Below are 14107 nucleotides of genomic sequence, written 5' to 3' on the forward strand. Positions count from 1 at the left end.
TACGCTGTTTCTTTCGAGGCTACTACTTCAACCAGCTACAGCATCATTATTGACCTGTTCAACCTTTGCACTCGAGGCCGTTTGACCTACGATGTTTTCATTTCGTTCGTATGAAATTAACGCTCGTTCACTCACACCGTAATTGAGCTTTTAGCAATTTATTGAATACGAACAGAAGTGTAAACATTCTTGCGAAACTGCGCGTGGTAATTTTTTAACGCTAGATTTACGGAACCCGACAAAATGGCGGGTTACTAATTTTGTAATTTATGATTATTCATATCGTAAAGATACATTTGCGAGTTATTTGTTCAATTTATATGTTATTTACGGCAAATGTTACGATAACAATCGTTAAAAATTAGAATAAATGACTTATTGTAATTTTTGTAATTTTTTTTATGCTCCGTAAATCTAGTGTTAATAGCGCTTAACAACAGACCAATTTTAACCAATTAGCTGTTGCGACCGGTTTGCAAAAGTGTGCACCGAAAATGTGTCGCAAAAGTATCGCGAACATCTGATTTACGAGTACACAGTAATTTCTCCCAGAAATGTTCGGAGGTCGGAATTGAAATCGGCAGATCTGGGAATACTAAGTCGCGATTCTTCGGGCCTTGCGGCTCGTTTTTATAGAATCTCGGGGCACTCGGCAAAAATACATAGTAATGCTGGAATAAAAACGATGACTTAACTTTTTTATTTCTAATTTTTTTGCCACGATTCGAAGGCAATTCGGAGGATACATGCTACGATTCGAAGGCAATTCGGAGTCCTTATGCCACGATTCGAAAGCAATTCGGAGGCATAAGCCACGATTCGAAGGCAATTCGGAGTATACATGCCACGATTCGAAGACAATTCGGAGGCCTTAAGCCACGATTCGAAGGCAATTCGAAGGCCTTATGCCACGGTTCGAAGGCAATTCGGAGTATACATGCCACGATTCGAAGGCAATTCGGAGTATACATGCCACGATTCAAAGAAAAATCGGAGGCCTTATACCGCGATTCGAAGGCAATTCGGAGGATACATGCTACGATTCGAAGGTAATTCGGAGAATATATGCCACGATTCGAAGGTAATTCGGAGGCCACTTTACAGGATTCGAAGACAATTCAGAGGCCATATGACACGATTCCAACGCCATATGACAAGATTCGAAGGCAATTCAGAGACTTCCGCGGTTTTTCTTACGTGACTCACACCAAAACAAACCATTTCGTGTTGTCTTCCGGGAATTCGCGTCGCGTGCCGCGTCACACGCTTCACCGACTCCGTCGACCCTTAGCATCGACGTAGCAATAAATTACGCAGGCGAACGACTAACACGAGAAAATTTACAGCAATCCGAAATCGGCATTTCCAGGAGAAATTACTATATTTTCGTTTTCGCTAAAAGTGCAATTTGAACAGCAAATTCTTACGCGGTACTCTCGTCGAACACAGCTAAGTGGCTAATAGCTGACGTATTAAAATGCCGTAGACTTTACGATCGCAAGGATCTCGGAGCTCTCGACCACGATGCACGCGAAATGCAATTAACACGAAATGCGGTTCTCCTCGAGGGCGGTGCGTGTTTCCTGAATAACTAAGAAAACGCGATAGAGACGAACGATTCCCCGCGAAGGAAGCACGTATACGTATTATACTCTCCGACCGAAAGGAATGCGGAGCTCGGAGGTATCCGGTACGATCATCTTTCTCTTCTCTCTCTCCAGTGATCGCGAACTATCCGAAGGCTGGGCCGACACCGCGTGACCCGAGGATGACGTCCATGTTCCGTAGGGGCACCATCTTCGCCACCTTTTTCCTGTCGTTGCTCGGCGGAGGCCTCGTCTGCGCTGCCCTCGTGACGCAACATTGGGTCGAAGCGCGACCCCACAGGACACCGAATCCGCAGGAGAGCGACGGCAGGGTTCATTTTGGCCTACTTCAAGGCAAGAAGGAGCTAAACGTCGCCTACGGTTGGAGGCCATATCACATTTCCGGTAAGTCGAGCCTTAATTAAGATACCGCAAGTTGATCGGCAAGTTCTGGGGCGACTCTTCCCTGCCCCTAATCTAACCCGACGAGGAGACGGATCGCCCTTTCCGCTCATTTGCGACGTTCAATTAGTTCTCGTTACCTTATCTCTTCATTGTCGATTCGCTTCTTAGGCATGTTCCTATCGACAACCAGCTGAATCGCTCGTAGTAGGCTCGTACCTCTCTAATTATAAATTCGAGCTAAACGAAGTATCACTGGATCCAGCTTTTTAATAACATTGCGGCGAGTTATAATTTGCTGATCTATAGGCTACACAGGCTTTACGCATTTGCAACAAAAATCGACTAGATCGACAACCGGTGGAAATATTTCAAGTATTCGAAGATAGTGCCGTATTGTGTTCGCTCGTTAGCGGCGAGTTACGATCTTATTAATCAATGCGTTGCAGATTTTATACACTTACGACAAATATCTAAAGAATTTCGAAATACTGTCGTATTATGTGCTCTCGTTAATATTGAGTTACGATTGCTAATCCTTAGCGCTCCGCGCGTTTCTCGAGTACTGCCTAACAGCAACTCCGGCACATTTTTGGAGCGGAGTGCCTGAGATAAAGGAAGTCTTATTTTGAGCGGGAAAGATTACACGTCCTTGCGGATGCATTTGATATTTTATTTATTTTATAAATATACATTTTCCTGTTGTAAATAGGTGCGATATGGTGCGATATCTTTGGTAACAATCTCCCATGTGCGTTCTGGGTTTACTTGGACAAGTGTCACAGTATTCGCTTTGCCAAATAGAGTTACCAGATATTTCTTTCAAGTTTAGAACATTTTCTGCGCAATCGTTGGTTTCCTTTATAATTTCATTTACCAATTCGTCCGTGAAAAATAATTTAAAATATCGTATCGGCTGTTCAATGTTTGTAGGAACTTGTGGTCCAATGACCTGTGGCGATACGCTAAAAGGTATTCTATGTAATTCTTCCGTAATATCGCGCCATTGATCCAAGTCTTGTAACGAATCTTCGCTTTCGCTTTCGATAATTCTCATTCTTCGTCTCTTTGGTAGTATAATTTCGCTGCTACTACTCGAAGTGTCAGAATCGTAACCAACATTGTCTTCCACAACGTCTTTTAACTCTTCAAAATCAAGTACGTCTTCGGTTTCACTCGGCTCTAAATTCTCATCGTAATATTTATTTTTCTCCATGTTGCTAACCATAGAAAAGGTCAAAAAATGGTTGAATCGTAATGGTACAGACTTAGTACGTTTTAACTACAGATAACAATTGCTAACGCCGACGATAACGTATGCTAAAAACATTTTGCTTCGCAGCGGAGCCTTCGGATTTACGGAACAAATGACAAATGTCACCGTAGCGAAGCCGTCGGAGCGCTAAGGGCTAAAACTCGATCTCGTTAGTTTCTTCGTCGACGATTGACTCGAAACTAGCCCGCTTCTGGTCGCCTAGAAGTATATATTATACTAATATATATGTTATACTATTATTATATATATTATACTTATATTATATATAAGTATATATTATACTATTATTATATATATATTATACTTATATTATATATAAGTATATATTATACTATTATTATATATATATATTATACTTATATTATATATAAGTATATATTATATACCCAGAGTTTTTTTTTCTTTGGGAATGGTAGCCTGGCGTATGCCTGCAGGAAGGAGTATAAAAAATACGTCGGAAAATTCTCCGTACCCTACACATGATTTAGTTGCAATTCGTCTTGCCTCGCGTGACCGAGCCAGGGTCACTGTAACCCGAACGCAGACGTTGGGCCATGCATCCATTTATTTGGGTCATGGTTTGTCCATGTGGTCGCCGACGAGATTCCGGGGGAGCGTTGAAGTTTCGGTATTCCAGTTGCTCTGTCCTGTCCGGCGCAAAAGTTGTCGCGAAGACCGGGCAAATTCGGATTCCGCAAGCTTGTCTCGTAATTAACAAGTGCAATACCACTCCGACTGCGAGGTCTGGGTTTATTTTGACCCGCGGCAGAGGACTCGTTATTTGAAGTGCCCGGTCTCGGACGATTCGGCGAGATCTATTTATGTTTCATCAAAGAGAAACATGCGTGTTTCGAAAGCTAGCTCGCGGAAGATACGTTGAAAAAACATTGCTAAATAAAATTGTAAACACGGTTCTTAACCGTTCGAGTCCCAAGCAGCGCGATCGCGCTGTTCAGATCTTGTGTCGCGATCAAACTTTAGTGACGCATGTACATCGCACAGCTGCTTTTTTTCATCTTTTTTCTTTTTGTTTTGTTCGTCAATCTTGTCGAGCGCTGTCGCGCCGCTTGGTTCTCTTCGCAATCAATTAAGACAAGCGCTGTCACGCTGTTCGCCACTTTTCGACCGTGCTTTCTGACGGTTAAATATGGTCAACCATATTGTTGAAAAAAGGCCCGCTGTCCGAGCGATGAAACGTGGACCTGTTTTATTGCCGCATAAAGACGTCCAAGTGCGTTTAGATAATTCTACATTATTTAGAGATAACGATCCTAAAACGCTTGGCTATAAAACTGACTATAATCGTTAACTAGACCTTCTGTGCATTTATAGCAATTTATATAATAAACAAAACGCAGACTGTTGAAGAAGCCACGAGAATTATTTAAAAATAATATTGCCTTATTTTTACCGTATTAACGTCGTTAAAAGAGGAAATAGTTTTTTATCCCGACTTCTGCTTTCGTTAATGGACGAGGATAATGTTTATTTTGCATAATTAACTCGCGAGATTTGCATAATTATTACGAATTATTCGCGTAATCGTGTATTTAAATTTGCTGGCCGAACCGAGAAAAATCTGTCGTAAGTCCCCTTGGTTCTTAAAAGGCTATTAAAACCGGTAGACAAACGGTTGATATTGTGCAATCCGTTCTAAGGCCGTACTAAAAGGAAAATAGAAAGGAGATACGTACTCGAGTGTGCCTGCTTTAGCACGCAAATGTAGAGGGGCAGAAATAAAACGGAACTTTTCCCGGCACGGTTAGTAGCTCGAGCAGGTTAAGAGTAAGATGCAACTTCGCGAGATTCTCCTAAACCTTGAGTCTCGTTGCTTTTTCGGGGGACTTTTACAAGCTACAAAAGGCATAAAGATCCGCAGTCCGTAGTCCGTAGTCCGTCAAGAGAGCGCGATGCCAGCCTCGATCGCGAAACGATGTAACTTAACAACTCGTAAAATCTGTTTGTTGCCACGAGAAAGAAAAAAAAAACTATCGCCCGACTGCGAAAATTCTTGCGAAGAGAATAAAGAATACCGATGAAACGGATGCTCGTTGGTAGCTTGCCTGATTTAACCATCGAACTGCAAATCTTTCGGACTAAATGAACAATTGATCGGAAACTTTTCAGACTTTCTGTTCCATCTCGCTTGCAAATTAAATCGGATATAAAATCCGCGCAAATACAGTAATGCTCTCTAATTTACGCTCAGATTGTCCACAAAAGTGGACAATTTTGGAAAAGGAGATACGATTGTTCGAGCCTTGCGGCTCGCTTTTTATGGTTACCGATTATCAACAACTATAAAAACTAAAAAATTATCAACAACTATAATCGTATCTCCTCTTCCCAAATTGTCCATTTTAGTGGACAATCTGAGCGTCAGTAAGGGAGACATTACTGTACATCGGCCAACCGATCGACAAAACTTTGCTTCTCGCTCCTCGTTCGGGGAAGTTGCATAATTTTGTAATTACAGCGTGCACGAATCGCGCTTGTAAAATCTATCTGCGAAGTTTCCAAATGCGCGGGGGAGTTGTCCGAAATCAATTTTGCGATCCGAGTTTGATCAGGGCCCGGCGCGGCGGTCGAATCGACGCGGGGCTGGCTGGTAAGACCCGTTACAGAGAATGCTCCAATTAATTTCATAGTCGATTATCCCAACGTTCTCACTTTCAATGTCATTACGTAAAGGATATTGACTTCGAGTTCCAGACCGATAACGGGTTTCCCGTTTAGACATCCAGTTCAAGGTAGACTCGCGCCGGTTTCGAGATTGCGCGGCTCGAATGCGGGCGTCTATCTCGGCGTCTATCCGCCAACCCGCGCGAAGATTCTCAAAAACTGCTGGTATTGCCAAACCAGGATCGCGGCGTGATCCAATCTCGCGAGTTAGAACACCGTTCACGTACATTTTCATCGCGGTTGTGTAACCGGCCACGACGGAACACCGATTTGTTCTGCCTGTTCCCTCGCTATCGTACACGGAGCTTCCTGCGAGGATTCTCGTCGTCGATGTAATTTTACACGAGTGTCTCGTACGGGAAAGATGACGACGACGACGACGTCGTATCCTCACCTTTTACGAAACAAGCTCCGTACGAATAACGAAGCCGAGGTGTCCGCCCTCCGTTCGAGCAACGTGCTTGCTCTCCCTCGAATAACGAGCCAGCCGATCCAGGAAGAATCGCTCTTTTAATCAGCTCGCGCCTCGGCAACGTTTCTTTCTCTCATCAGTGAAAGTTTTTACGCCGCGGAAGAGAAAATTGCTGTCGTGCTCTTGAACCGAATGCACGCCGTGTTTACGCGCGCGCGCGGTACAAAGAGCCTTTTGAAAAATTTCTACCGGAGATTCGACCTTAAACCTCGATCAATTTCTCGGCGAGGTTTAACCCTTTGCACTGCGCTGTTCCCTCTCGTGGGACATCGTAATTCTAGCATATCACTCGGATGTCCCCTCTCGTGGGACATTAAAGTTTATTAGTGATTACGGAGAATTGAGTTATTTCAACGCAACTTTTTGAGACATGCATGTTTCCCTGAAGATTTCTCTTGAAATGGCACAAGAAATCAAATCAAAATATAGTAAAATTACAGAGATATGTACAAGAAATGTCAGTGGGCTTTGACGAGAACGCGAGAGGCGAGCTCACGACGGTCCGAGCACTTCAAAGGCGCCACTTGAAAAGAGCGATAAAGCAAGTTTGTAGAAGAAAGATCGGTATGCGAACATAGCACGCACTGTATAGTGAGATTTACAATCGTAAAATCAGGAGGAAAAGATTTTCAAAGCTGAACTCGGTCTGGTTTGAAGCGTCGAGCGGTATAGATAGATCTAACGAGTGAGAAAATCGGAAAAGTGATTCTTCTCTTGGTAAATATATTGTTTGGTAAAAGTTTTTTTGGTAAATATCATCTTGTGAGTTAGTAATAACAATTAGAAATTTTCAACCTATATGTATTTATTCATATTTTTTATTTGAACAATGGCAAAGTAATAGCGAAGATGAGCTCCAGATAGACGTTTATACAGATATGTTAGAAAGACTAACTGTAGAAGGTTTTCTTCTACAGTTAATCTATCGTTTTGATAGCAGTGATAGTGATATCGTCCAAGCAACAGGGCGACGAGAGAAAGAGTTCGCATAGATAGCGATTACAACAACAAAACAAAATTACAAAACAAACAATGACAAAATTATAAAAAATAAAATATTGATTTTTTTGCAAATTTTTCGATTTCAGCCAAATTCAATATCATTATAATATGTTAGTTAGTTCCGAAACCATACTAAATAATACGAGGGTCTGCAAATGCCCGTTTCTGCCGAAAAGTGGCGCTGAGTAGTTGGTAGTCAACATCCAGAATGGTTCGAAGTGCTAAGGGTTAACCTTACGCGATGGTTAGCTGAATTAGTGGACCTTTAGCGAATTTTTATGAAAGATCCAGGAGCTACGCGTTCATTTATTTCGTTCGATAATCTCAACGAGCGCGGCAGCTCTAAATTCTTTAAACGTTTTAGCCGGTTGTGATTTCACGTAGTCATTTTTCTCGTAAAAGCATAACACCGGCAAAGCGATAATTAATCCTTAGCGCTCAGAAGGCTTCGCTACGGTGACATTTGTCATTTGTTCCGTAAATCCGAAGGCTCCGCTGCGGAGCGAAATATTTTTAGCATACGTTATCGTCGGCGTTAACAATTGTTATCTGTAGTTAAAACGTGCTAAGACTGTACCATTACGGTTAAACCATTTTTTGACCTTTTCTATGGTTAGCAACATGGAGAAAAATAAATATTACGATGAGAATTTAGAGCCGAGCGATACCGAAGACATATTTGATTTTGAAGAGTTAAAAGACATCGTGGAAGACAATGTTGGTTATGATTCTGACACTTCGAGTAATAGCAGCGGAATTATACTACTAAAGAGACGAAGAATGAGAATTATTGAAAGCGAAAGCGAAAATTCGTTACAAGACTTGGATGAATGGCGCGATGTTACGGAAGAATTACATATTCCGGATAGAATACCTTTTAGTGTATTGCCACAGGTCATTGGACCACAATGACCGACGAATTGATAAATGAAATTATAAAGGAAACTAACAATTACGCAGAAAATGTTCTAAACTTGAAAAAAATATCTAGTAACTCTATTTGGCAAAGCGAATACTGTGACACTTGTCCAAGCAAAGCCAGAATGCACATGGGAGATTGTTACCAAAGATATCGCACCATGGTGAATTACAAAATTAAAAATTTATCTTTTATTTACAATAGGAAAATGTATATTTATAAAATAAATAAAATCAAATGCATCCGCAAGGACGTGTAATCTTTTCCGCTCAAAATAAGACTTCCTTTATCTCAGGCGCTCCGCTCCAAAAATGTGCCGGAGTTGCTGTTAGACGGTACTCGAGAAACGCGCGGAGCGCTAAGGATTAACAATCGTAACTCAATATTAACGAGAGCACATAATACGACAGTATTTCGAAATTCTTTAGATATTTGTCGTAAGTGTATAGAATCTGCAACGCATTGATTAATAAGATCGTAACTCGCCGCTAACGAGCGAACACAATACGGCACTATCTTCGAATACTTGAAATATTTCCACCGGTTGTCGATCTAGTCGATTTTTGTTGCAAATGCGTAAAGCCTGTGTAGCCTATAGATCAGCAAATCATAACTCGCCGCAATGTTATTAAAAAGCTGGATCCAGTGGTACTTCGTTTAGCTCGAATTTATAATTAGAGAGGTACGAGCCTACTAGGAGCGATTCAGCTGGTTGTCGATAGGAACATGCCTAAGAAGCGAATCGACAATGAAGAGATAAGGTAACGAGAACTCTAATTGAACGTCGAACTGGTAAATGAAATTATAAAGGAAACCCGGCTTCTGGCAGCGGCTAGAACCGATGGACTTCTCGTCGACGACCGGAAGTCCTGGACGCCGGAGGTCGAGGTCCGCTCAGTCCCCGCGGGTCCGCTAACGAATTTTTCGAAGCGTCTAAAGACCGACGTCGGTAACGAGACCGTTTATAATGCTCGCGTGTCTCGCCGGACCGATACCTAGAGTCGTTATTGCCGTAGGAAACTGTTATCGTGCCATAACCGCCGGCACAATGGCGGTCAGGGCACTCGAGCGAAAACATCCGCTCCCCGTAGCATCTTACCCTAGAGAGGAGAACCCGGGCTCGGCTTTGTTAGGCTAGGCTCCCGCGCGGTTAGGCTCGGCTCGGTTTAATCCTCGCGGGGCCACGCGAACATTTGAATAGCACTTTACGGACGCACATTGTAACGGGCCCGTCTTATTTAAAAAAACGAGAAAAAAGAATGCGAACGCCGACCGGAGCCAAGCGAATAAGGAAATCGTTACGGAACACTGCGCCGGTTCGCAGAGGCCAGCGGCGAACACATGTTGATAATAATCAAGGCAACACCCGAGCTACCACGGCGCAGCCGTCGTTAGTTATTCCGACTGCTTTGACCGGGCGCGAATGAATTATTAATTGCACACGTATCTGGCCCGAGACGCGCGCGAGATCTCCGAATCAGCAACCGTGATGGCGCCTACGGTCTTGGATGATTTCACCATTTCCGAGAGAATCTTCGTTGAAATTTCCGATTAGAATGTCTCGATTGTTTGCGTAAAGGTACGGTAAATTCTCCCTAATTGACGTCACGAAAATGGGAAGAGGAACAAATCTGGGAAGAGGAGACGCGATTGTTCGAGCCTCGCGGCTGGTTTTTATAGTTACCGATTATTAACATTTAGCCAACCGAATGGGGAGATTTCCCCGTTTTAATCCTTTGCACTCGAAGCCATGTTAACTGTAAATTTAAATTAACTTTGCCGACTTACGGTATTTCCGTTTTAATGACGAAGTGCATTTTATACACATGAAATTGAATCTTGTGACTCATATAACAGTTAGACTTTTAACAATTCCTTATACGTAAGCTTTGTTATTGTAAAAATTATCTTGGAACGTGGTGTAACAATTTTCGTGGAGTCATCACTTGAGTGCAAAGGGTTAAATTCAGTCGATTGGTGACCGAATGTATGATTAATGAAACATTAAAAATGATTGCTTCGTTTTATTAAGATCTGCAAGAGGTACGAATGCTGAAGAAGCAATTGATGCCATTTATGTTTGCTTCGTCATTTTTGTTTAATTGAATGAAATATTTCGATTTTATGAAAATTTCTGAGGTTTCTAGCGCGGTCGTGGAAGTGTTAACTACTATAAAAATGAGCCGCATGGCTCGAATAATCGCATCTCCTTTTCTCAAATTGTCCATATTTGAGACCGGGCTAAGCGTCGATTAGGGAGAATTTACTGTATTTCGAAATCACGTTTCAACCTGGTCGCGAAGTGTCATCGAGTGTAATCGAAGATCGAGAATGTCCTGCGCCATTTTAAAAAGCAGAAAGACCACCTTGGACAGAAACAGGGTTATTCGAGCCTCGTGGCCCGTTTTTATAGTTGTTGACAATCGGTAACTGTAAAAACGAGCCGCAGGGTTAATTTATACAGAGAAATGTCCATCTTTGTTTACAAGTTGAACGTCAATTGGGGAAAGTTTACTGTACCGTCCTGTGATCTCGAGGTTGCCAATGTCTAATTGCAGTAAATTCTCTCCAATTGTCCCTTAGTTTGGAAACAAAAATGGACGACTCGGACAGAGGCGGTGTGATTATTATTTTATACAGAGAAATGTCCATTTTTGTTTACAAGTTGAACGTCAATTGGGGAAAGTTTACTGGACCGTCCTGTGATCGCGAGGTTGCCAATGTCTAATTGCAGTAAATTCTCTCCAATTGTCCCTTAGTTTGGAAACAAAAATGGACGACTCGGAAAGAGGCGGTGTGATTATTATTTTATACAGAGAAATGTCCATTTTTGTTTACAAGTTGAACGTCAATCGAGGAAAGTTTACTGGACCGTCCTGTGATCGCGAGGTTGCCAATGTCTAATTGCAGTAAATTCTCTCCGATTGTCCCTCAGCTTGGAAACAAAAATTGGCGACTCGGGAAGAGGCGGTGTGATTATTTGAGCCACGCGGCTCGTTTTTGTAGTCGCCGATTGTCAATAACTATAAAAACGAGCCGCGAGGCTCGAATATATAGGCTCGCAATATTCCCTCTTCCCAAATTGTCCATTTTTGTTTACAAATTAAGAGCAATTGGAGAGAATTTACTGCACGTGGATGAGGATCGATTTCACCGATTTCAACGATTTTTGGATGTCAGAGACGTTGTTCTAGATCAGAAGGGACTTGAAACACTATTTTCATAATTTGCACAGTATCTTTTAATCTTCTGAAAAGTTTCAGATCATTTTTCAGTCGAATTTATTTTTAATAAGACATCTGATTCCGACGAAACGTCAGAATCTGACGAAATAAATTGTTTCATCACTAAACCCACCCCTTTCAAAGATGTTGAAATGAAAAAGACTCTTTCACAAAGAATGATCGAATAAATTATTTAACGCGAACATAATAAAAAAATAATAAATAAAAATAATAAAAAAGATACATTAAAAACGACGAATGGACTAAATAAATTCAGCGTCGTCATTTTTATAAAGCAGCACGCGCCGGTTATTTTTCGAGCTCGGTGGGTTCACTGATAAATTGACTTTGTTAGTCCGAAGTGTGAATTAAAAAAAGAAAAACGAGCAAGGCGTCGTCGTACGGGCATTCGCTGGAATTAATTTTGCAGAGAGAGAACGTGTATCTGGAATTTCATCCGCGAAGAATGCTCCAGTTTTCCCATGAAAAAAAATTCGACGGATATCCCAGTAGACGCGTGTTACGGCGCGACAGTCCGGGATATCGAATAACAGAAATTAGAGAATCTGTTCGTGAAGATAACGAGGCTGACGAGGTGGCCGAGAAGGATTGACCTAGTCCCGGGAGCCAGCCGCGCGCGGTGTTCGCTATCGAGCAGCATCGGGGGTTCGAATTGCGAGCGATTTGCATCTTCAATCCGGACGGGAAGAATCCGTTCGCCTTCGCAAGGTGATATCCGCGTGTGAAAGCATCGGCCCGCGCGCGTCCCTCTCGATAAGAACAATGGGATTGCTGGCACGCGTCATGAGAAACGTTTCTCTTTCATCGGGCCGGCCAATGGCACCGATGGAACGTTACGAACACGTACCGGTGATCACGTATGTAATGTTAGTCGCGTGCACACACGGTTGACGTACATGCCGCATTGTCAGACGTGAGGTCAACAACGGCCCCGTCGTAATAGCTGCTCGGTGATTTCGTGACGATTCGGCCGCGCACCGCCCGCTAATTCGTGGCAATAGTGGCATGTATAATTTCACGGGAATGCTTTCATCTTAAAGCAGTTACCCTTTCGAATGACACCAAAACGAAGGCTGTATCTAATTGCGTTCGAATTGAAAATTGACACTGAAGATGCACTGTGATGTGGTTGACGGTCTTTAGTAGTTTTGTCTCCTTCGTTTCCGTTTCTGTTCCCTCGGTAGCGGATCCGATCTGTCGGTTCTATTTTTATCTGAAAGTAGGAGAATTACCCTTTCGAATGACGCCAAAAAGAAGACTTTATTTAATTGCGTTCGAATTGAAAATTGACGCTGAAAATGCACTGCGATATGGTTGACGGCTTAGTAGCCTTGTCTCCTTCATTTCCGTTTCTGTTCCCTCGGTAGCGGATCCGATCTGTCGATTCTATTTTCATCTGAAAGTAGAGGAATTACCCTTTCGAATGATATCAAAAAGAAGGCTGTATCTAATTGCGTTCGAATTGAAAATTGACACTGAAGATGCACTGTGATGTGGTTGACGGTCTTTAGTAGTTTTGTCTCCTTTATTTCCGTTTCTGTTCCCTCGGTAGCGGATCCGATCTGTCGATTCTATTTTTATATGAAAGTAGAAGAATTACCCTTTCGAATGACGCCAAAAAGAAGACTTTATTTAATTGCGTTCGAATTGAAAATTGACGCTGAAAATGCACTGCGATATGGTTGACGGCTTAGTAGCCTTGTCTCTTTCATTTCCGTTTCTGTTCCCTCGGTAGCGGATCCGATCTGTCGATTCTATTTTCATCTGAAAGTAGAGGAATTACCCTTTCGAATGATATCAAAAAGAAGGCTGTATCTAATTGCGTTCGAATTGAAAATTGACACTGAAGATGCACTGTGATGTGGTTGACGGTCTTTAGTAGTTTTGTCTCCTTCGTTTCCGTTTCTGTTCCCTCGGTAGCGGATCCGATCTGTCGGTTCTATTTTTATCTGAAAGTAGGAGAATTACCCTTTCGAATGACGCCAAAAAGAAGACTTTATTTAATTGCGTTCGAATTGAAAATTGACGCTGAAAATGCACTGCGATATGGTTGACGGCTTAGTAGCCTTGTCTCCTTCATTTCCGTTTCTGTTCCCTCGGTAGCGGATCCGATCTGTCGATTCTATTTTCATCTGAAAGTAGAGGAATTACCCTTTCGAATGATACCAAAAAGAAGGCTGTATCTAATTGCGTTCGAATTGAAAATTGACACTGAAGATACACTGCGATGGTTGATGTGTTTAGTAGCCTTGTCTCCTTCATTTCCGTTTCTGTTCCCTCAGTAGCGGATTGAACCCGTCGGTTCTGTTTTCATCTGAAAGTAGAAGAATTGCCCTTTCGAATGACACCAAAATGAAGGCTGTATCTAATTGTGCTCGAATTGCAAATTGACATTGAAGACGCACTATGAAGTAGTTGAGGTCTCTGCCAGTAAACGAAAATCTTGTCTCCTCCATTTCCGTTTCTGTTCCCTCGGCATCGGATCCGATCTGTCGGTTCTATTTTCATCTGAAAGTAGAAGAA

At 42.3% G+C, this 14107-nt stretch overlaps 1 protein-coding gene across 2 annotated transcripts in view; it reads left to right on the forward strand.

Moving 5' to 3' along the window:
- Window positions 1-14107, forward strand: part of LOC117228863 (uncharacterized) — a 53740-nt gene that overhangs the window by 22941 nt on the left and 16692 nt on the right. For both annotated transcript variants that reach the window (XM_076521112.1, XM_076521101.1), the window contains exon 2: window positions 1722-1991. In XM_076521112.1, coding sequence (XP_076377227.1) covers window positions 1722-1991 — 270 coding nt within the window. The remainder of the gene's footprint in view (window positions 1-1721; window positions 1992-14107) is intronic.

The sequence above is a fragment of the Megalopta genalis genome, chromosome 1 (genome assembly GCF_051020955.1).
Source record: "Megalopta genalis isolate 19385.01 chromosome 1, iyMegGena1_principal, whole genome shotgun sequence".
NCBI classification, from domain to species: domain Eukaryota; kingdom Metazoa; phylum Arthropoda; class Insecta; order Hymenoptera; family Halictidae; genus Megalopta; species Megalopta genalis.